General features: G+C 45.1%; 2 protein-coding genes across 11 annotated transcripts in view; one reads left to right on the forward strand and one right to left on the reverse strand.

The window, feature by feature from the left end:
- LOC147008410 (uncharacterized) overlaps positions 1-22,466 on the reverse strand; it is a 51,204-nt gene that overhangs the window by 5,042 nt on the left and 23,696 nt on the right. For 5 of the 10 annotated variants that reach the window (XM_085865036.1, XM_085865037.1, XM_085865038.1 and 2 more), the window contains exons 6-7: positions 7,313-7,541; positions 4,035-4,217 (exon numbers count right to left, since the gene is read on the reverse strand). The exons of 2 other annotated variants lie outside the window; for them this stretch is intronic. In XM_085865036.1, coding sequence (XP_085721162.1) covers positions 4,035-4,217; positions 7,313-7,541 — 412 coding nt within the window. Of the gene's footprint in view, positions 1-732; positions 3,472-4,034; positions 4,218-7,312; positions 7,542-22,466 lie in introns of those variants that run through there. 3 more of the 10 variants (XM_085865041.1, XM_085865042.1, XM_085865044.1) reach the window with 2 other exon arrangements.
- Positions 12,269-19,962, forward strand: LOC147008411 (inhibitor of nuclear factor kappa-B kinase subunit epsilon-like). Its single transcript, XM_085865084.1, has 6 exons — positions 12,269-12,587; positions 16,835-16,921; positions 17,852-17,893; positions 18,140-18,188; positions 18,601-18,672; positions 19,633-19,962. Exons 1-6 carry the CDS (start codon positions 12,552-12,554, stop codon positions 19,710-19,712), a joined length of 366 nt encoding a protein of 121 aa, XP_085721210.1. The 5' UTR covers positions 12,269-12,551; the 3' UTR covers positions 19,713-19,962.

A 22,466-nucleotide genomic window follows, 5' to 3' on the forward strand; every position in this document is an offset into this window, starting at 1 on the left:
CAGCAGGACGAGGTTAGCACGGATCAGCAGGACGAGGTTAGCACGGATCAGCAGGACGAGGTTAGCACGGATCAGCAGGACGAGGTTAGCACGGATCAGCAGGACGAGGTTAGCACGGATCAGCAGGACGAGGTTAGCACGGATCAGCAGGACGAGGTAAGCACGGATCAGCAGGACGAGGTGAGCATGGCTCAGCAGGACGAGGTTAGCATGGCTGAGCAGGACGAGGTTAGCACGGATCAGCAGGACGAGGTAAGCACGGATCAGCAGGACGAGGTAAGCACGGCTCAGGACGAGGTTAGCACGGATCAGGATGAGGTTAGCACGGCTCAGGACGAGGTTATCACGGCTCAACGTGACAGTACATACGTTAACATGAACACACTAAGGGGGGGTTACCATTGCCTTGCACGAAGGTTTCAGTGTAATTTGTATATTTCAGTGAAAAGTCACTTTTTTCCTCACAGTGTGAAGGATTAAGTGAAGCGAAGTCGAGAAAACCGAAACGTGTTATAAATATAAATGTGTGAAATAAACTACAAATCAGGATCATGAATGAAAATCAAACAATCGACTGAACTAAGGACGAACAACATGAGGTAAAACTCCGACCAGGCAACAAAAACAAAACGGTGAAAACGACGAGAGATAAACACAATTACACGTTCAAAAGGTCTTCTGCGCCGCTTCACCCCTCCCCTTCTCCCCCTCCCTCACTCCCCCCTCCCTCACCCGCGCGGTCGAGACGAAGGAAACGAGACAAAAGGCCACAAACGCGGGACGCACAGCTCGCGCCGCCATTGCAGCCATTTCCTCAGAGACGAAGGGAAAACCATGATCACGTGATCGGTGCCACGCCCCTTTTACCAGCTCGGTGGGCGGGGCTACGAGCGACTTGGTTGTGGGTTTAAAAGTCTGAGCGAACTGTAAGGAACACCGTCACAGAGTCGGCGAGCTATCGCCGGCACCCTGAACAAATTACAAATTCCCTCCCGAGACAAGTGGAAGTCAGGCTCGTATCCAGTACAGTAACCACACGTTAATCCAATAATTTTAAGAAAGAACAGGGGACGGTGCACAACACAGTCCCCCACCACCACAAATTGCCCGGTCGTTTCCCCCACATTTGGGGGGAAATCGCAGGGTTCAACCCACCCTGAACGAACCGGGCGGACCTCACCCTGAGAGAACCATATTGTTTTATTCGAAATTCGAAAATACACACACACACATACTATTGGTACAAAAGAGTCAGCAGACAATAAAGAACCTCCAACATTCGGAGCAATTAAACAAATACTTTACATTTGACAGTTTCCTGTCTTACTTTCGTCCCATACATTAACAATCTCAAGGGGAATTTATACTTCGGGTTGAACTGAAAAAAAAACTAATTTTTAAACACTCAATGAATAAAATGAGATCACACGCCACAAACTACCCAGGCTTGGGAAACTTTTTTTTTTCCACAAAGTTTTCTCCCCGACAGAGGCTCTTCCCAAAAAGTCTCAAACAGTTAACGATCTCGTTGAGGAAGATGATGGCCACGAAGAGATCAGGGTCCCAGTTGAATCTTCCAAAGATGGCCAGGCATCGACATTTCCGCAGCGCCGTCTTCGCTGCACAGAGAATCCTCCAATATGTCGTTTTCTGCAAAACAGGAACTCGTACACCCGGCATACGGACATTCCGCTGTTCGGGTGAGACCGCGTGTGAAGCATTCGAGACGTGAGGGAAGTAAACCCTTAACATGTAACCATGCCAGGTCACGGTGATGACCGGGCATCAACGACGATGCGATAGGTGGCCAAAATGAAGAACTCCACCCTGACCGAGGTTCCCCTAATAACACTGGTTTCTTCACCGGTGGAGACGCGTAGTTTTAAAGCTGGAAATGTGACCTTGTCCAACTTCTTCAAATCATAATCCAACACAATAGCTTGTTTCAGTAGATCATAGGGATACGTGGGAAACCAATTGTCGGGACCTGAGCCCGGTTGCTCAAAGCATCGTTAAACCTATCATTAGCCTAACGATCGATTAAACCTATCATTAAATTAACGATAGGTTTAATGCTGTTGCTCAAAGCTATCGTTAACTTTAACGATCGATTAAATCCCTCTTAACCTTTGAATAACACTTAAATCCTGTCATTTGCTAATCCATCGTTAAGGAATTTAGTGATCGATTAAGCCAAATCAATCATTAAATTTAACGATGCTTTGAGCAACCGGGCCCAGTTCATCTGAAGTCAAACAAGTCCCACCCACGCAGGATAGGCCCCATGTTGTAATGGATGAGCCCTGCCAATCCCCACTTCAATGACCCCCAAATGACATGTGACAGAAGCTAAACAAAGCAATAAAGGGAAGATCTGGGCAACCTTTGCCCCACACACACCTCTCTTTTACACAATTCGATCCAGCTCGGTTTAAAGATCCACGATGCACAGAAGAACCCGTGAACGATCCCCTTTAATCGACGAACAACGCCGGGTCGGGGATAGAGGCAGCACTTCAACTAAAGTCCTCAACATGGGGAAAAAATTTGTCCCTTGACAATCAGTGCTTTGTCCCGAGAGGCAAGGTTCCGTTCCTTCCATTCTCTGCTGCACTTTCTGATCTGAGACAACTTGTCCCGCCAGTCACATGCCGGATTCTCTCCTTTCCCCAAGAACACTCCCAAAACCTTCACCTGCTCTGCCAGACCCCCAAAAATAGCTTCAATCTTGGGCCGATCAAACCGTTCACCAAAAACCAAGACCCTACTCTTATGAAAGTTGACATGGAGTCCCGATGCTTTAGCAAAAGCCGTACAGCATCCCACGGCCTCCCATAAAAAACAACGATATCGTCCATGTATGCCAGAAAGGCTATATCTTCCCCAACCATCCCTGGGATTCTAAATCCATCCACCTTATCCTCTAAAGCCGAGACGAGGGAGGGTTGACAAAACAAAGAGAAGGGGGGGGGGGATAAGGGACAACCTTGCCTGACTACTTTCTCCACTCTAAATCCTTCTGTCAATCTGTTATTTATCACTATTTTTGCGGTCGAATTATCATAAAGACATATATCATATATCAAAGACATATATCAAAGCTTGAACCAGATTCGTATCAAAGGACAACACCCTCAATAAGTCCCACAAATAACCCCGGGAAACGTTGTCAAAGGCTTACGCCAGGTCAAGGGTCAATACTACAAGGTCCAGTTCTCTGTTTTCAGTTTGGGTCAGGATGTCCCAAACGAGGAGCAAAACGTCAGAGGCTTTTCCTTCCTTCTGTGCCACCTCTGGTGCAAATGCAGGACTACACCGATGTCATGACATACTGAAACCAGTGACTGATGACGTCACTGACTGATGATGATGTCACACTCGACCCAAACTGACTTTTGGTATCTCCACCAAAGCATAAGGATCGAGTGATTCTCCCCCCCAAAATGCTCCCTTTATATACCACAAGCACAGCCTTGCATTAGCGGCGCCGATTCGCTACATCTCCTGAATATCGATATAAATGGTGAACGTTGTAACGAGCTTTATAAAACACACATCCTCATCGCAGCGTTTCTCTCCGTACACTGACTTACATATCTGGAGAACTTTCTGCCTTCGCTTGTTGACGTCTGAGCACATTGTAAACGTTTTTAGCGACGCGTTGCCTGCTGGGTAAAAAAAAACAACGTCATGACGTCACGACGCAGGATATGGAGTCGCGTTTTCCCAGCTCGCTCGTTTTCCGTCCTTTTAAAAAATTCTTTGTGACCCAATGATCTTGTGAAATCATTGGATCGCACGTGGATGGATGGATCCCTGTGTTGTTCGAATGAATATCAAGTCGAGGATATGAAGGGAAAGGTTGAAATTTTGTTTACTTCACCTGAGCATCCGTTGCTGGGAGCCTGGTGTTGGCCTAACGGTTCGGATAGCTGGCTTTAGATCTTGAGGTCAAGCCCCCACCCCAGCCATTGAATTAACACCAGGTGGGTTCACTCAGCCTGTCATTCTTGTGAGGTTGGAAAAATGGGTACCTGGTTTAAATAGAGTTGAGAGTGCAGCACAGGCACGATGGGCCACATGGCCTCCTGCATCACGGTTCCTCGCCATTTCTGTATTTACCGACTGTTCCGGGCCTCCCCTCTTGACTGACGATGGAGATGGAGATGGAGATTGGGATCGAAGGGAACAAACCCATGAGAGGAAAACAAGTGTTGCTGAAGTAGAGAGAGAAAGTTAGTAAACACGAGTCCTTCAAGCACCAAGCGATCTGGTAAATCGGTTTGTTAAACCGATAAACACACGAACACACAATGTTAACCAACACAAGGGGTTCATTGATACAACGAGGAATGTGTGTGGGGAAGAATGTTCGTATCACGTGATTTAAACAAACCTTCCAGAGGTTATAAACGCACGGATCTCAAAATCAACCAATCACGTCCTTGCAAACGCATTTTTCCATGGCAACAATACAAGGAGCGTGGCTTGGCATATTGTTCGTCACAAAGGAGGTGATTATTTCCAGATCGTCGTCGTGGTGGAAACGCATTTTCTGTGCTGCTCTTCGCTTTTCTCTCTTCCGATGAGGACAAGACCCGCCGTGTACGGGGGAAACAATGACGGGCCGGTGTACGAAGAGCGTCCCACGCACTGGATTGAAAATCGATCTCACGAGGTGAGTGGGAAGGAGAAGTGTTTGTGGTTTATCAGGAGACTCGGGTCGGGTGGAATATCAAAGAGATGAGAACAGTATAATTACAAAGCAAGGGCTCGTTAAAAAGAGGAGAACATGTCATGAGACATTTACACATCGTTATCGTCACACACGGATTGTCAGGAATATCAATGTCCGAGTGAACTCGTGTACGAATGATTGTCTGGTCCACAAACCTTGAGTCTTGTATTGTTGTGGTGAGGTCATGGTGTTTCAGCAGAGGGCACGGCCTTCCCTGTGAAGGGATGTAAAGCAGGCTGTTCGGTGTGAAAGCACTCGATTGTAATGGCTAAATATCCCGTGACGAGATTGAGGCTTCTTGAGGACCTCGTCGTTCATCGTCATTGCTCATCCCAATGGAAATGTGACCTTGATTGTTGTGAACTTCGAACGTGAAAGTGGTGTCTGCACCGTGAGGAGGGACCCTTGTCTGAGTCCAGTGGAGACATTTGCACAGATTTGTTTGTGCATATTTCTCTGGTAAGGAACCATTTGTTTCCCCTCTCTCTCTCTCTCTCTCTCTGTTTCTCTCTCTCTCTCTGTCTCTCCCTCTCTGTCTCACTCTCTCTCCCTCTCTGTCTCTGTCTCTCTCTCTCTGTTTCTCTCTCTCTCTCTCTCTCTCCCTCTCTGTCTCACTCTCTCTCCCTCTCTGTCTCTGTCTCTCTCCCTCTCTGTCTCACTCTCTGTCTCACTCTCTCCGTCTCTGTCTCACTCTCTCTCTCCCTCTCTGTCTCTATCTCTGTCTCTGTCTCTCTCTCTCTCTCTCTCTCTCTCTCTCTCTCTCTCTCTCTCTCTCTCTCTCTCTCTCTCTCTCTCTCTCTCTCTCTCTCTCTCTCTCTCTCTCTCTCTCTCTCTCTCTCTCTCTCTCTCTCTCTCTCTCTCTCTCTCTCTCTCTCTCCTCTCAGTCTCTCTCTCTCTCTCTTCCCCCCCTCTCTCTCTCCCCCTCTCTATCTCTCTCCCTCTCCCTCATTCACAGATTCATCCCATCTCATCTTCAATTATCCTCGCCTTCATCCTGCCCATGGTACACTGAATCCTGTGATGAGGCAGTTGTTGTGAAACAGGAAAGCAAATCTGACCAAAGGCAATCTCAGCTCATTTCAAAAAGTGCACAATTAGTGTTTGTTCACTCTCAGCAGAGTCAGAAAATAACATACTGTCCTTCCTCAAGATTGAACTTTCAAACTTGACTCCCTCCTCTAAAACCTGATGACACCTTAAGTGGATCTCTGGAGTATGCTCCCCTTCCAATCCCTCCCCTCGAGTCATACGGCATCACAGCCGACTTTGCTCGTGAGAAGGCCGAATGCCTCCATTCTGTGTTTGATTCAAAATCTTGTGTGTCCAACCCCCCACTCTCGGTACTCTTCCTTCCCTGTCGTACACAACTGATCCTCGATTCTAAAGGGTCTTCACAGGTCTAAAGGATCGAATGGTCTAAACTCTAAAGGGTTCATCAAAAAAGAAGTTAGGATCTAAAGTGTCTAAAACGGTCTAAAAATGGATCCAAAGGATGTAAATATCTAAACTATCTTAAAAGGATCTTAAAAGGATGAGGATGTGTAAGGGGTCTAAACTGAAAAGGGTCAAGTGGTGCAAGCAGTGTAACGGGTCAAGAAGGTCTAAACTCTAAAGTGTTGAAGGGATCTGAAGGGGTCGGTCTTACTGGTCTTAAGAAGTGTTTTTTTTTCCAGGAAAATAAAGATGAACGAGTCTCCTGGTTCACAAGACGTTGATGTGAACCGGTCGCCACCACATTCTACACCACGAAAGAAAAAGAAAACTACACTTTGGAAACGTCTAAAGTAAATATATTTTTTATTTTCTCTCTCGACACTTTTTTATAAAACTTCTTTTTGGAAATATCAAATTGAGAAAATGTACAAGAAATTGACTTTTCAATCTTTTTCATCTTAGGTCCTTGTTCAGAAGAAAAAGCAATGGGAAGTGTTGTGATGACGTTTCACATCCCATGTAAGTATGATAAAATCTCCCTTCGGGATGACACACACACACACACACACACACACACACACACACACACACACACACACACACACACACACACACACACACACACACACACACACACACACACACACACACACACACACACACACACGCCTGCATGTTTACTTGTACGCACACATGGCGGTGGATACTTTGAGTCCTGGGAGGACTTCGTTCCACCTTCTGAAACCCGCAAACGGAGATAACAACTGTGGAAGAAATTCATTTCTTCTCTGTCGGAGTCTGAGACCATTTGTCAACAACAAACAACAACAAACATGCGCATGGAGAAAGAGAAAAAGAAGACACAATCAATATCGAACACGATCCACTTTCTGCTCAAAAAACACACAATAATCCCCTTGATACTCGTTTGACAGCCAAGACAGGGGAGGACGAGACATTTGTGAATTAAAGGGCTGATGGACACAAGGCAAAATAACTCAGAACTACAACACATGGCCATTTTGGGCAGAGGGGGAAGAATAACACACTCAGGAGAGTTTGCAGGTCAGCCTTGAAGAACGGATGATAAGTTTTGGGGAGGAAAAGCAGAGTGGGTGGAGGGATACATGAGATCTATACCTTGAACATGCATTCCATTTACTACATGACGATGAGATTCTCCAAACACCCGGCTTGTTTCCATGCAGCCAGCAAGGTCTTTGCCATCAAAAGCCAATCGAGTTGTTGAATTCTCCTTGGACAGCAAGGCGTCTGTTGCAGCAGCCTTCTGGGAGTTATTTAATTTCTTCCAGACAATGGGGGCACCGCTTCTCAGTAGCCGGCAGCAAGGTGTCCTTCTCTTCAGAAGCTGGGCAGTTCCATTTAAACATTGGAGATACTAGTCTTGGTTATATGTATTTCAGTGAGATAAAAGCACATAAGATTTAGAAAGATACAATTCTACTTAACTAGAATATTCATCCATATCACTATGGAGGTCAAAAGACTGTCGGGGAAGGGGAGAATTTCCTGACAGTCATTTGACTCCAGTGCAAAAGTAAGATCAAATTTAATAACGTGTTCAATTTTAAAAAGTACCAACAAGAAGTGAATGTAATTGAGAATAACTTAATATAATTATTTTTTTCTTCTACACAACCAACACACACACACACATACACGAGGAAGCCATTTAATCCACGCGTCTGCTCTTCATGAACACCACGTTATTTAAATTAATCAGTTGATTGTTCTCCGCCCCTCAACAAGGTCGGAGATGGGGGATGTTAAAACGAGTTACGTCCGACCGACTGATCATCCGTCCATGTATGTTTGCGTGCGTGATCTTTCAAAAACCGTTGAACATTCAGCTCTCATATCGCAGATATCTATTCCTTGTGACATCATCTCAACCTGATTAAATCACTACTGTGATTTGGCTAAGTTATGTCACCATGGCAACCTACTCAGAAACTTAGTTTGTGTGCGTGATATTTCAAAAATTGTTCAAGATTTAACTTTCGGATGACACAGATCTTTTCCTCATCCCACCCAAAAGGAGGGGGACCTCGAGTATCAGCTCCCTATTCTGTTTTGTTTGGTGGAGGTGGTGGCTTGTTGTGTCAGTTGTTGAAATACAGAATGTGTATGATATCCGGTTTCGCATATTTGTCGCAATTTGTGGATTTCAAAGGAGTGTTGTTTTCCAGGAAAGCGAAGATGAACGAGTCTCCTGCTTCACAAGACGTTGATGTGAACCAGTCACCACCACATTCCACTCCACCAAAGAAAAAGAAAACCACTCTTTGGAAACGTCTAAAGTTAATATATTTTTATTTTCTCCCTCGACACTTTTTTAAAACTTCTTTTTGGAAATATCAAGTTCAGAAAATGTACAAGAAATTGACTTTTCAATCTTTTTCATCTTAGGTCCTTGTTCAGAAGAAAAAAGAAAAGGAAGTGTTGTCATTATGTTTCACATACGACGTAAGTAAGAGAAAATCTCCCTTCGGGATGTCGTGGCATGGATTGTGATCGGAATAGAAATCGTTATTCCTTTAAAGGAATTGAAGTTAAACTTGTCGTATTTCACATCATCTTCCAGCTTCTTGGAACTCAACTTTCATCACCTTTGCCAGCCAATGTCGCTCATTGTATTTGACGAGAGCCAAAATCACTCTCGCTTCGCTGCAAAGCTGTGCCGCATGCTTTGGTTTGAACCTCTGCTTAAAATTAATGAAATTAAACATTTTCTTACTCAGATTTTAACATCATTGTAATCCGTGGTATCGAGTTGTTTAAACTTTCTTTGTTATGGCAGGAATTTATAATTTGTTCAGGGAGCCTGCGATAGCTCGCTCACTCATCACGAAGGACACTGTGGGGTCTTTAACGTCCACTGACTCATGCCAGCAGACTGTTTAATGGCAAATCGAGGGACAGCACACACACTGATGAATCGCTTTGCCTGTCAAACACCGCGATGACAGTTTATATCTGGGTCGGGACTGATCGGAGGCGAGTGTGGGAGCTTGGGGACACCAAAGGGAAATGAAAGTGAAGTGTCGGTGATCTTCACACCCACTTCACCATGTGACATGTCTTCGCTTCATTATAAACTGTGTGTGTGAAGATACTCTTCGAAGGGTCGCACTCCAGGAGTGTTGTTTGCTGTCTGAATGTTTGAAAACACATCGAGAACAGTTGCAGTCTGATTCTCACCGACCCGACGATATTTTTATTCTGACATTATTTCGGATTTTTAACTTTTTTAACTGCAGCTTTAAAAAATGTTTCTAATTTTTGCAGGAGTCCTGAGTCTCCAATGACAAAACAACCTCTTGAGGAAGAGCTGATAATTGGTGAAAAACAACCTCTTGAGGAAGAGCTGCAAGCTGGTTTTAAACAACCTCTTGAGGAAGAGCTGCAAGCTGGTTTTAAACAACCTCTTCAGGAAGAGCTGCAAGCTGGTTTTAAACAACCTCTTGAGGAAGAGCTGAGAACTGGTGAAAAACAACCTCTTGAGGAAGAGCTGCAAGCTGGTTTTGAACAACCTCTTCAGGAAGAGCTGAAAGCTGCTTTTAAACAACCTCTTGAGGAAGAGCTGATAATTGGTGAAAAACAACCTCTTCAGGAAGAGCTGCAAGCTGCTTTTAAACAACCTCTTGAGGAAGAGCTGCAAGCTGGTTTTAAACAACCTCTTCAGGAAGAGCTGCAAGCTGGTTTTAAACAACCTCTTCAGGAAGAGCTGCAAGCTGGTTTTAAACATCCTCTTGAGGAAGAGCTGAGAACTGGTGAAAAACAACCTCTTGAGGAAGAGCTGCAAGCTGGTTTTGAACAACCTCTTCAGGAAGAGCTGAAAGCTGCTTTTAAACAACCTCTTGAGGAAGAGCTTCAAGCTGGTTTTAAACAACCTCTTCAGGAAGAGCTGCAAGCTGGTTTTAAACAACCTCTTCAGGAAGAGCTGCAAGCTGGTGAAAAACAACCTCTTGAGGAAGAGCTGAGAACTGGTGAAAAACAACCTCTTCAGGAAGAGCTGCAAGCTGGTTTTAAACAACCTCTTCAGGAAGAGCTGCAAGCTGGTGAAAAACAACCTCTTGAGGAAGAGCTGCAAGCTGGTTTTAAACAACCTCTTCAGGAAGAGCTGCAAGCTGGTTTTAAACATCCTCTTGAGGAAGAGCTGAGAACTGGTGAAAAACAACCTCTTGAGGAAGAGCTGCAAGCTGGTTTTGAACAACCTCTTCAGGAAGAGCTGAAAGCTGCTTTTAAACAACCTCTTGAGGAAGAGCTTCAAGCTGGTTTTAAACAACCTCTTCAGGAAGAGCTGCAAGCTGGTTTTAAACAACCTCTTCAGGAAGAGCTGCAAGCTGGTTTTAAACAACCTCTTGAGGAAGAGCTGAGAACTGGTGAAAAACAACCTCTTGAGGAAGAGCTGCAAGCTGGTTTTGAACAACCTCTTCAGGAAGAGCTGCAAGCTGGTTTTAAACAACCTCTTGAGGAAGAGCTGCAAGCTGGTTTTAAACAACCTCTTGAGGAAGAGCTGATAACTCGTGAAAAACAACCTCTTGAGGAAGAGCTGCAAGCTGGTTTTGAACAACCTCTTCAGGAAGAGCTGCAAGCTGGTTTTAAACAACCTCTTGACGAAGAGCTGCTAACTGGTGAAAAACAACCTCTTGAGGAAGAGCTGCAAGCTGGTTTTAAACAACCTCTTCAGAAAGAGCTGCAAGCTGGTTTTAAACAACCTCTTCAGGAAGAGCTGCAAGCTGGTTTTAAACAACCTCTTGAGGAAGAGCTGAAAGCTGGTTTTGAACAACCTCTTCAGGAAGAGCTGCAAGCTGGTTTTGAACAACCTCTTGAGGAAGAGCTGCAAGCTGGTTTTAAACAACCTCTTGAGGAAGAGCTGCAAGCTGGTTTTAAACAACCTCTTGAGGAAGAGATGATAACTGGTGAAAAACAACCTCTTGAGGAAGAGCTGCAAACTGGTTTTAAACAACCTCTTGAGGAAGAGCTGCAAGCTGGTTTTAAACGACCTCTTGAGGAAAAGCTGCAAACTGGTTTTAAACAACCTCTTGAGGAAGAGCTGCAAGCTGGTTTTAAACGACCTCTTGAGGAAAAGCTGCTAACTGGTGAAAAACAACCTCTTGAGGAAGAGCTGCAAGCTGGTTTTAAACAACCTCTTGAGGAAGAGCTGCAATCTGGTTTAAAACAACCTCTTGAGGAAGAGCTGCAAGCTGGTTTTAAACAACCTCTTGATGAAGAGCTGCAAGCTGGTTTTAAACAACCTCTTCAGGAAGAGCTGCAAGCTGGTTTTAAACAACCTCTTGAGGAAGAGCTGCAAGCTGGTTTTAAACAACCTCTTGAGGAAGAGCTGCAAGCTGGTTTTGAACAACCTCTTCAGGAAGAGATGAAAGCTGCTTTTAAACAACCTCTTGAGGAAGAGCTGCAAGCTGGTTTTATACAACCTCTTGAGGAAGAGCTGCAAGCTGGTTTTAAACAACCTCTTCAAGAAGAGCTGCAAGCTGGTTTTAAACAACCTCTTCAGGAAGAGCTGCAAGCTGGTTTTAAACAACCTCTTCAGGAAGAGCTGATAATTGGTGAAAAACAACCTCTTCAGGAAGAGCTGCAAGCTGGTTTTAAACAACCTCTTCAGGAAGAGCTGCAAGCTGGTTTTAAACAACCTCTTGAGGAAGAGCTGCAAGCTGGTTTTAAACAACCTCTTGAGGAAGAGCTGAGAACTGGTGAAAAACAACCTCTTGAGGAAGAGCTGCAAGCTGCTTTTAAACAACCTCTTGAGGAAGAGCTGCAAGCTGGTTTTATACAACCTCTTGAGGAAGAGCTGCAAGCTGGTTTTAAACAACCTCTTCAAGAAGAGCTGCAAGCTGGTTTTAAACAACCTCTTCAGGAAGAGCTGCAAGCTGGTTTTAAACAACCTCTTCAGGAAGAGCTGCAAGCTGGTTTTAAACAACCTCTTGAGGAAGAGCTGCAAGCTGGTGAGTTTTGAAAATGAATCTTTTCTTAAAATGAATTTGTTATCTCGGTTCGTTTGGGTGTTTCAGCACTTGTTTGAGGAAACACCTGAAAATGGTTGTTGTTTTATTTATTTTTCACTGTGCTGGTGGTGGATGCTTGTTCCTCATGACAATGACACGAAGGACTTTTCTCTCACCGCAGCAACTATTCCCGTGAGTGCAGAACATATTGTTTTGTTACTCCATTCACGCGCGTGTCTCAACACGGTGGTATTATGTCCATTGATATTTTTTCTGCTATAATATCTATTTTATCTTGATTTTGCTTCATCTTTCCAGGTTTGCTTCACAATAAAAGAAAGGACGATGAGAGTGACAGCAATGTCGATGTTGAGGGTGATGACATCAAGATGAAGAAGGATGAGAAATTTGAGGAGCATGAAGTGGTAAGCAAGATATTGGATTCCCGACGTTGGGGTGAAAAGTAATGAACGAGTCCACTGAAATCGATGCTACGATTTCTCAAATCACAAATTCAAGCACAAATTTGTCATCTTATTGAAGATATTGTTACGGTTGTGGAGGTAGATGGAGGAAATTATTTGGGAATTTGGCGTTGAATAGAGTAGTTTGGTCCGTGGACGTGCAGGAGGCATCTCGATGGAATTAAGTAGGGAAATTGTGAGCTTAAGTGTTACTTGTCACCACACGTGGGGGTGGTGCGTTGTTAATTAGCTAGGGTTTAAGAATAAGCTTGCTCAGTATGTTATTGCCCTCTGTGATTTTTCCTTATGTTTTCATATTTCAAGAACGGCAATAGAAGTGGGGAAACATGTCTATAAAACAACTACAAGTGGGCGGAACGCCCGCCTTCAAATGGTGACAACAGGCAAAGTCACGCCCCTGAGTGATGATTGATGGGCATGATGTCAGAGACTAGCCAGGCATGCCGAGCGGGCGGACGCCCTACCTTCCCGGGTTTAGTGCGAGCAAGCCACGCCCCGGAGGAGGAAATGGTGGTTACGGCGACGTTAGTCAGTCACTCCCTCAGTCGGAGGGAGATGGGAGATCAGGGTGAGCACACACACGAAGCAAGTCGCTGGGTTTTGGCTCTTGGTTGAGTCTTGAGAAATGGACCCGAACCTCGTGTACGTCATAGTGGGTCGGTGATGACGATCGGCACACGAAGCCTTTGCACTGGGTCTCTGAGCCTTGGTGTGGAGTGCAGCTCGCGGATTGCCTGGCGTGCGTTTGTCCCGTTCCGAGAGAAGCAACGAGGCGCCATTTTGATGTGTGCCTCTGCACGTGCGAATAGAAGCTCCTCGATTCCAAGTTCCACAAAGACCAGCTCTGGGCCAAGCTAAGTTCAAGAATACTCGAAAGGAAGGGTTTTATCCTTATGTTTTTCCCCTTTGTCTGAATTTACGTCTGTGTGAAGAAGCGCTTCGACTGGCGGATTTGTTCACTCCATTGTTATCATTAACTTTTGAATCATTGTCCTTTGTAGATATTTGTTTATTTTCATTCAATATGTTCATTTTAAGAATAAGCTTCCCCAGTATGTGATTGCCCTCTGTGATTTTTCCTTTATGTTTTCATGTTTCATTTATGAATTAAATTAATTTTATTTTATTATTTTTTATATAAATTTTATTATTTAAATCATTTTCATTAAATATGTTCATTTTAATCAACTGTATTTGTTGTGGGGTTCGAGTATAACCCCTCCTTGTGCTGCCCTGGTGCAGCGCCCCTTGTGCTGTGCTCCTCTGCCCCTCCGCCATTGCACCATGCCCTTCCAGCACGTGTGATAATCTCCAAGGATCTCCGTGTTCCCCTCCTATTCATAGGGAACCACTCGGCCGTCCGCGGGATGGCAGTGTTAACCGCCCATCATCACAGATCGGGTTGGGGGATTCACCTTGGCTGCCACCCCCACAACAATATGTCCCCATATTATTCAATATATTATACTGTAGTTATTATTGACTGATGGAGTTGAAATTCGAAAGACATCCTGTACATTTGAGCCACTTATTCAACATACAAACAACATTAACAAATACAAACAAACAAATACAAATGTGCATATGGAGGATCTGAAAAAAACCAGTCTTCCTCTGGATCTCATGAAATACATGGAGACTTTTGGTTCTTTATCTTGTGTTTAGTGAGACACAGCTCTGTCGTTTTCAACGCTGGTGCCACAGTTTGTCAGGTCAATGTGTTTCCAGGTGGAAATCATTTTCAGCTTTTGTGCAGCAATCAGCCAATTTTCGAAGGATTGTAGCATATATTTCAAGACCAGATGTGTAAAATCTCTCCCAGCAGAGAATGACGTCAAAACTGAAATCCTTTGGGTACATTGATGGATCACATACAACTTATGGTATGGAAGGGGAAAAGTTCAGTCCTCTTCTCAACAGGCTAGGGAATTATATATAATACTGTTGCGAATTTGCGCCCGCCGGCGTGCGATCGGCCGCTTGACTCGAATGGCGACCGCGTCGCCCACCGGAACGGAAAATTCAGTCGTGACCCTCCTGGAACTACCACCAGGAGTCAGTCATGGGTGGGGGTTTAACCTCACCACGATCGTGACAATTGCCCATCCGCGCAGGATAGGGTTGCTCGCCAAATTCGACCTACCTAAGTACCTGTGCGAGTGGTCGACCGGGCGATCGTACCTCGCCGCAGGTCGACTTTGGACACGAACCGCTTAAGCGGCTCGTTCCGTGCTGCAGGGATAACCGAGCGGAGTTATCGTCGCCCTCGACGGTTCAGATTATTTACCGGGTGTTTTAAACCCACTATCAATCCCTGACGTGATGCAAGATGGAACTTTCAACAAAGGAAAGGACGCAGCGAAACGGGAAACAGTTCAACAAGCAAGCACTTTATCACACACACAGACAAGCACGTATTCACAGCCATACAGAAATGCACGTATAACAGTCAAGACAAAATGCAACAAAAGCAAAAGCACCACTACCGACTACAATTATTTACAACACTTAAACAATTCTACTTGATGGACTGGCGCCACACACACGTTTACACAGAACCCAAAAGAAATGGAAGTCGCGACTTCCCTTTGTGTGTCGAGTCCTTCTCTCGTGACCGCAACTCCGAGCTCCTCCGGCGTGGTCTGCGAGCTCGTGCCTCGCGCCGCACGTGTGGTCCGCTCGACAGCACGGACGGGGTTTTGGGGAACGGACGGGGTTTTCCGGTGCTATCTCCGCGCTCCCTCATGGGATTCCAGGGCTCGCGCGAGGATCGAGGGCTCGGCAGGAACAACAAGCTCGCCAGGATCAAAAAGGCTGGTGCAAGGAGCAGGAACAAGAAGAAGAAGACCTTGCAGGAACAACTAGCAGACGACCCGAACCAGAAGACCAACACGAACCCTCCTCGTCCGCCCCTTTTGTAGCGCGGGGCTCCGCCCTTCGCCCCGCCCCGTTTCTCGCTCCACCTCCCTTCTGGAAGCTTCCCAAAAAGGGGCGTGCCCTCTCGTTCCCCCCTCCCCGTGCCGTGCGGGGGACGAGGAAAGTCAGTTTTGGCTCGGGGCCAGGGAATTATTCCCCCAAAATCAGGCCCCCACCTTTTTTCACCTTTGACCTCTGGCTCAAATCGCACCTCCCCCATGCCAAAGCACGGGAAAAGCAGGAGGGGAAATCCCACAGGCGTTATTGGTTTTCTTCCCCACGCGCCGTACGACGAGGGAAGGAAGATTCGGGCGGGAGATGCCCCTTCGCACCCCGGCCGCCGCTGCCACTCCGCCCCTCCCATCCGTCCCGCGGAGATCGTGACCGCACGGTGCTCGTTGAATGTCGAGTGGCGAAGATGTGGCAGCGGAGTTGTGGAAGGTGGCGTCGTGGTGTGAATGGCGTGATTGTTGGCGTCGTGTAGTGAATGGCGTGATCGTTGAGATGTTGGTTGTGGCGATGTTCGTTGTTGTTCTTGCACCAAATTAACGACAGCAAAAGAAAAACGACTAACTGAAGAATCGCAGCCCGAATGGATCACATATATTCCCTCTATACAACGGGTTTGGGCTGACGACACATGAACTTACCGATATATCTCACCTGAGGACCCTTTATGGTGTAATGCGAATTTCCACAACCGCAACAATATAAAGCAATCAGAGTTTAGTGAATACATCTGGACATTTTCCTGATACAAACATTCCAGTTGTGTTGAAATAACATTCTTCTATCAAGCTCGCTGGTACCTTGTAGCTATCATTTCATAAAATCACTAAGTAACTAAAATATATGTATAAATAATAATCGGCAATTCTTTTACACTGAATTAAAGCTTATTTGAAAGGTCGGCCTGCTGATCATATCTTTACCAGACAGGTCGATCATCTTTTAATACAGATGAAAGATATGATGATGTTAATTAAAATTAACAATGGATACATGTTCAAGCACATAGAATCATACAATATTTGAGTACACTTTCCACTTCATATTAAATACGTTTATTTTAATATCAAGTTAAATTTAATTACATTTTATTATTGTTTTTATCACCCTCAAACCCAAGATGTTAATTTCGGAGAAATTGCATCGACACTGACAATATGATTGTTGAGTTTATGTGAAATAATAATAATTTAATAATCGCTGTATTATTCCTCTTATATTCCAAAAGCGTTGTTGTGAATCTCTGTTTGTGCCTTTGTCAGATCGGGAACTGGGAGGTCATCGACCAAATTGGAGAAGGAGGCCTTGGATTGGTTTACAAAGCAAAGAACATCAAATCTGCAGTGGAGGTACAAGCTTGTGGTATACTTAATGTCTTCCTTTCACTTTACGGGAGCTGAAACAGCTCCTGGGAGAGCGAGCTGGAACACAGTAGAGGGACACAATGGAGGGACACGTGGAATAAAGGGACAGGGAGATTCTCCTGCATCTGAATTCGTCAACTTTGTTCCTGTCGAGATGAAAGATGCTTTTTCTTTAGACTTACAGGCCTCGTGTCATGTCATTCCTGTAGGAGACTCCATCATAGATGTCGGTAGAGCGCCTACCTCCGCGAGGCCGAACGGTTTATGGTTTGGACACCAGTGATAGGCCGGATCTGGATTCAAACCTGGACCAAAATCGAATCGGCTTGTTCTTCTCACCAAACCAACTCATCCACCAAATGAGGATTTTGAAAATGTGACCAAAGTTGGTGACCTTTGGCGTATGTTGACCTCAAAAAGAAGGTGGTTGAATTATATGACGAAATATACAACTCCTCTTCAAATTTCAAGTCAATCGGATGAAAACTGACAATTTTAGAAATCCGACCCCTGTTTAACTTTTGGCCTGTATTGACCTCAAAAATAATTGGCGGCGAATTCAGTGACCTGACATGCAAATCTTCTTCAAATTCCAAGTCGATCAGATGAAAATTGAGGTGGAGACGGACTGCCCTCCTTCCCTCGTCTCTCAATTATATTTTTCTTCCTCTTCCAATTGCTGCCACTCAACGAGATTCACTTGTGGTGTGTCCATGTAGTCATCCACCTATCCCCCATTTTTATCCTCAGTCGATATCAAGTTGTTCCTTTCCGCCACTTTTTCTCCTCCACAGAGACTTCTGTATAAATGGATGTAATCATTGTACTTCACGATGCACCAATATCATATAATTTAATAGTTTTCCAACATTGTATCGAAGTTGTTATGATATGACCTTTTGTTTTCTCTTTCAGGGTGCTTTGAAGCAGGCAAAATATTTGAAGGATTCCAACAAAGTAAGTTTGTGTGAATGTGGAGATAACTGTGTTTTAATTACTGAACTAATCGTTTAATTTACCAATGAACTGTTCTGATGGAACATTTGTCTGTGATGGGTCTTTGTCTTTTGGGCCCTGAGGCTGTGAGACCCTCTGTGTGAGTTACAACTTTGTGATTGCAGCTATGGGGTGAGTTAACCTTTATACAGATTATAGAATCAATTTGTTTAATTTTAGTTTCTTGTTTTTTTATTCTTTTTGTAGCTCTGGCGTGAAGCTGTCAAAATGGTGAAACTTAAAAATCGAAACATCGGTAAGTGTGGATTTCACTCAAACTTATCACGGTGTGAGTAAAACAAGTGACAGATTGTTTGTTACTGTGACATGAATTTATCACTCATCAATAAACTATTAACTTTTGTGAAACTCAAACAAGAGTTCAGGTTTGCAAAACACCATTTTGGATCCGTCTCTTTATACTGCGTCATGGAACGTCGGGGCCGCTGAAGCAGCTTCCTGAGAAAGGGTTACACTGGGTAGTTTGCCATTGCCTTCCCAGCAGTAGTTGAGGCAGCAGTTTGTAATTTGTTCAGGATGTTGATGACTTGTCATTGGAAGGGTCACACGGAATTTTCATGTTCATCATGTTGTTTAATGGTGTTTGACTTTGGGTGGGTTTCTTATGCCATCTTAACCTGTGCTCCACTGTCTTGTTTCCCCAACAGTGAAGTTGTTTGAAGTAATTGAAAATCCGATCTCCAAACAAGTGGTCCTCGTGATGGAGTATGTGGCTGGAGGTGAGGTTGCTGAAGTCATTTTGCTGAAATTCTACTGTTTGTGTCCTTCAAGTTCACTTTCACACTAAAATAATTTAGAATGGGAATTAGTAAACGTGAATTGTTGGGACTTTTTAGTGGCTCAACAAAAAGAGCAGAAAAGATAACATTGACATATTGTTACAATTGTTGGGGTCGATGGAAGAAATGAAGAGGGAATATAGCATTGTGTCGAGTTGCTTGGTCCGTGGACTTGTCGGACACATTTTTATGTAACGAGGGAACCTGTAAGCTTAAGTGTTACGTGTCATTTGGGTCTCAGCTGTTCACCACCAGCTCTTATCTTCCCCCATCCAAAACCGCGATCTTTTCTACCTCCGTTAATCCGCCCCAAACCCACCTCCTTCAAATTCCTTCGTGAAAGTCCCTGTGGTGTCCATCTTGTATTCCCTGCGTTCCCCACCCCATCCCTCTCCCTTCCACAGATCTCCACCTCATGTTTCAGTTCCCCACTCAATTTTCATCCTATTGACTTGAAATTTGAACAAGATTTGCACATCAGGTCAATGAATTCAACCACTAATTATTTTTTTTAAGATCAAAAGGTCAACATAGGTCTGATTTCTAAAATTGAGATTGGGCCAAAATCTCCACATATCATGATATCTCAAAAAGTTGTGGACGAGTGATGACAAAACGAGGTGGATGAGTTGGTCAGGTGACTCGAACAAGCCGATTAGATTTTGGTTCAGATCGAGCCCATCGGTGAGGACACAAAAGGTAAACTGTTCAACCTGGCAGAGGTATGCGCTCCACCGAGTGCCGTTCTACTTTGATCTGTTTTCCCAAGTGTCGCTCTATGAATGATTTTTCATTGTTTTGTTTATCGTTCCTTCACTTTATCGTTCCTCGACTCGTGTTTTCTCAAAATTGAACAATCTCATTGCTTTGCCCTTGTATGTTTGTTTTCCATGTGCGCAGGTTCACTCCATCACCAACTTGCTTGCCGGAAGACATTTTCTTTAGTTGATGGATGGCATGTCATGAAGCAGGTGAGATGACAAAGCTTTCAGCCTCAGTGTGATGTTGATGTGTTTTGAAACTCCGAATTGTACAATGTTAACAATCACAATCTGTCTCCATGATTTAATATTTTATCTCGTCCTTCCAGATGGCTTCTGCTTTTGCGTATATTCACAGCGAGAACATTGTGCACAGGGATATCAAGGTAACCCACTTTTTTGTATATCTTGTCGAGGCTCGCATGAGAGCGAACACACAACGCACAGCAAGGGGGCATGAGACAAAAACAGTGGGGAACAGACATCAGGAGATCTGTGGAAGGGAGAGGGATGGGGTGGGGAACACGGGGTATACAAGATGGACATTACAGGGACTTTCAGGAAAGAGAGCAGGAAATTTGGAGGAGGTGGGCTTGGGGTGGATGAACGGGGGTTGAAAAGATCAAGGATTTGGATGAGTCATAAGAGGTGGTGGGGAACAGCTGTTTTAATCGCCTGGAGGGAGGAATAGGATTGAACAGAGTGAGGGAGTTTATTGCAAAGGCGGGAAAAAAGAGGAATGAAAGAGTGAAGGTGAGCAGTGATTCGTGATTTTGGAAGTTTTACCAGAAGGGGGTTGTTGGCGGACCTTGAGCGCCCTGCGGAAATATGGTGGGGACAAATCACAGACATAGCAAGGGGGGTGAGACCGGAGAGGAGACGGTACAAGACAGAAAGACCACGGACCTGCTTGCGGTGAGAGAGTGAGAGATCCAAAGACTCAGCCTCAACGCGGGAGATGCCAATGATCCGATATACCTTGGTGTCCACAACGTGAAGCTGAAAAAGGTGAGAGGCAGGAGCACCAGCCCAGAGGGAAGAGCAGTACTCCATCAGGCTTCGGACAAAAGCTTTGTATGTGGTCAGGAACTCAGGTGGGCTGAGGAAGGACTTTGCACAACGCAGGATTCCCAGTCGGCGACTGGCTTTGGAGGTCAGTTTGGAAATGTGGCTTTCCCAGGAAAGGTCATGGCAGATAGTGAGACCCAGAAGCTTGAAAGAAATGACTTCTTCCAGAGGATTTTTGAGAAAGTGGATGGGTGGGTGGGGGGGGTCCAAATGGTCCTTTCGGAGAGACATCGTGAGAATGTGAGATTTGTCTGGATTGAAAGACATGTTCCACGTGTTGGACCAGTTTGTGATTTTATCCAGATCTGCAGTGAGCGAAGAAGCTGCTGCATGCCAGTCCGAGGGACGACAGATGGTGCGGCAGAGGGTGGAGTCATCAGCAAAGAGATAAAGAGGATTTTCCAGAGAGTCGGAGAGATCATTGATGAAAACCAGAAAAAGAACAGGGCCCAGAACGCGACCTTGAGGAACTCCAGCCTGGACAGGAAGAGGGGATGAGAGAACTCCATTTAGGGCCACACGGTGACTGCGACAGGAGAGGAAGTCTGAGAGCCATGAGTGGAGATGGCCTTGTATACCATAGAAAGAGAGTTTCGTGAGCAGGGCAGGGTGCCAGACCATGTCAAAAGCACACGATATGTCTCGGGATATGGCTCTGATTTCATGTCTGCCATTGAGGACCTCCATCCAATGTTGGGAGAGCAGAAGCAGCATATCCAGGGTAGAGTGACCTGCTCTGAAACCAAAATGATGATTGGAAGTCAAGCCATTGGAGAAGAGGAAGGATTTAATATCTGAAGTGATGATGGATTCCATAACCTTGCTGATGATTGGGAGAAGACTGATTGGTCTGTAGTTGCAGGGATCTGTTTTTGCACCTTTTTTATGCAGGGCAGTGATGTTTGCTGATTTCCAAGGAGATGCCAGATGACCTTGAGCAAATGAGAGGGTGAATGGAACAGAGAGGGTGAGCAAGAGCAGAGGAGAAGGTTTTTAGGACACGTGGGCTGATGCCGTCTGGACCGGTTGCAGAATCTGAGTCGAGGTTTGACAGCAAGCTCTCCACCTTGTCAAGAGAAATGGACACAGAGTCCATGGACAGTTGGGTGGGACTGGGTAAGGTGGGTACAGAAAGCGATGGGTTTGGGAAACAAGATTAAGATGCAAACTCCGAGTTTAAACATTCAATTTTTTCACGTGCGGTGTCAACATTGCGGCCATTTGAGGTGAGGGAGGAGATGGAGGGGGAACATACACCAGAAAGAGATTTGATTAGACGCCACCAGGATTTGGAGGGAGAGAGGTTTGAGAGTTCAGATTAGAAAGATGTTTTCTGGCTCTTCTGAGGGTACATACACACTTGTTATGAGCTTTATGGAAGGAACTGAGATTACCCTCAGTTGGGTTTGCTTTCCATGAGGTGAAGGCAAGTTGTTCCAGGACAACTGCCTCACCACAAGCTTCGGTGAACCAAGGGCCTGAGGAAGGGTAGGACAACTGAAGACAAGAGGGGATAAATCTGTGCATGAGGGAGAGCAAGTTTCTCTGAAAGAATTCCCAGGATGAGTTGACGTTGGAGAAAGCAGCGATGGGAGACCAGTCTAGAAGTTTGATGGCTGCTTGGAGACCCTGCCAGTCGGCTTGAGTAAAATGCCAGACTCGACGACGCTGAGGTGGTTCTCTGATAACAGCCAGAGAGATGTCCACTCTGGTCAGATGAACCGATTGGAGCGGATGAAGAACAACAGATATTTTCAGGGAAATTTGTCAAAATCAGATCCAGAAGAGATGTCGTACCATTGGTTGAGATCCGGGTCGGGAAGTTGACCGATTGAGTCAGTCACAATGAGTCGCAGAAAAGCTGAAGTGCCATGACAGGTGAGGGAGGTACCCACACCGAGCCAA

This window comes from Eptatretus burgeri, chromosome 19, assembly GCF_056783735.1.
Source record: "Eptatretus burgeri isolate ZD-2024b chromosome 19, Ebu_testis_v1, whole genome shotgun sequence".
In the NCBI taxonomy this organism is placed as follows: Eukaryota; Metazoa; Chordata; class Myxini; order Myxiniformes; family Myxinidae; genus Eptatretus; species Eptatretus burgeri.

Excerpts from the sequence above, each read along its gene's own strand:
- LOC147008411 (XM_085865084.1), top strand. The coding sequence starts at position 12,552 with ATGAAGAAGGATGAGAAATTTGAGGAGCATGAAGTG. Across the intron at positions 12,588-16,834 it reads AATTTGAGGAGCATGAAGTG|ATCGGGAACTGGGAGGTCAT; the intron begins GTAAGCAAGATA and ends TGCCTTTGTCAG. Across the intron at positions 16,922-17,851 it reads ACATCAAATCTGCAGTGGAG|GGTGCTTTGAAGCAGGCAAA; the intron begins GTACAAGCTTGT and ends TTTCTCTTTCAG.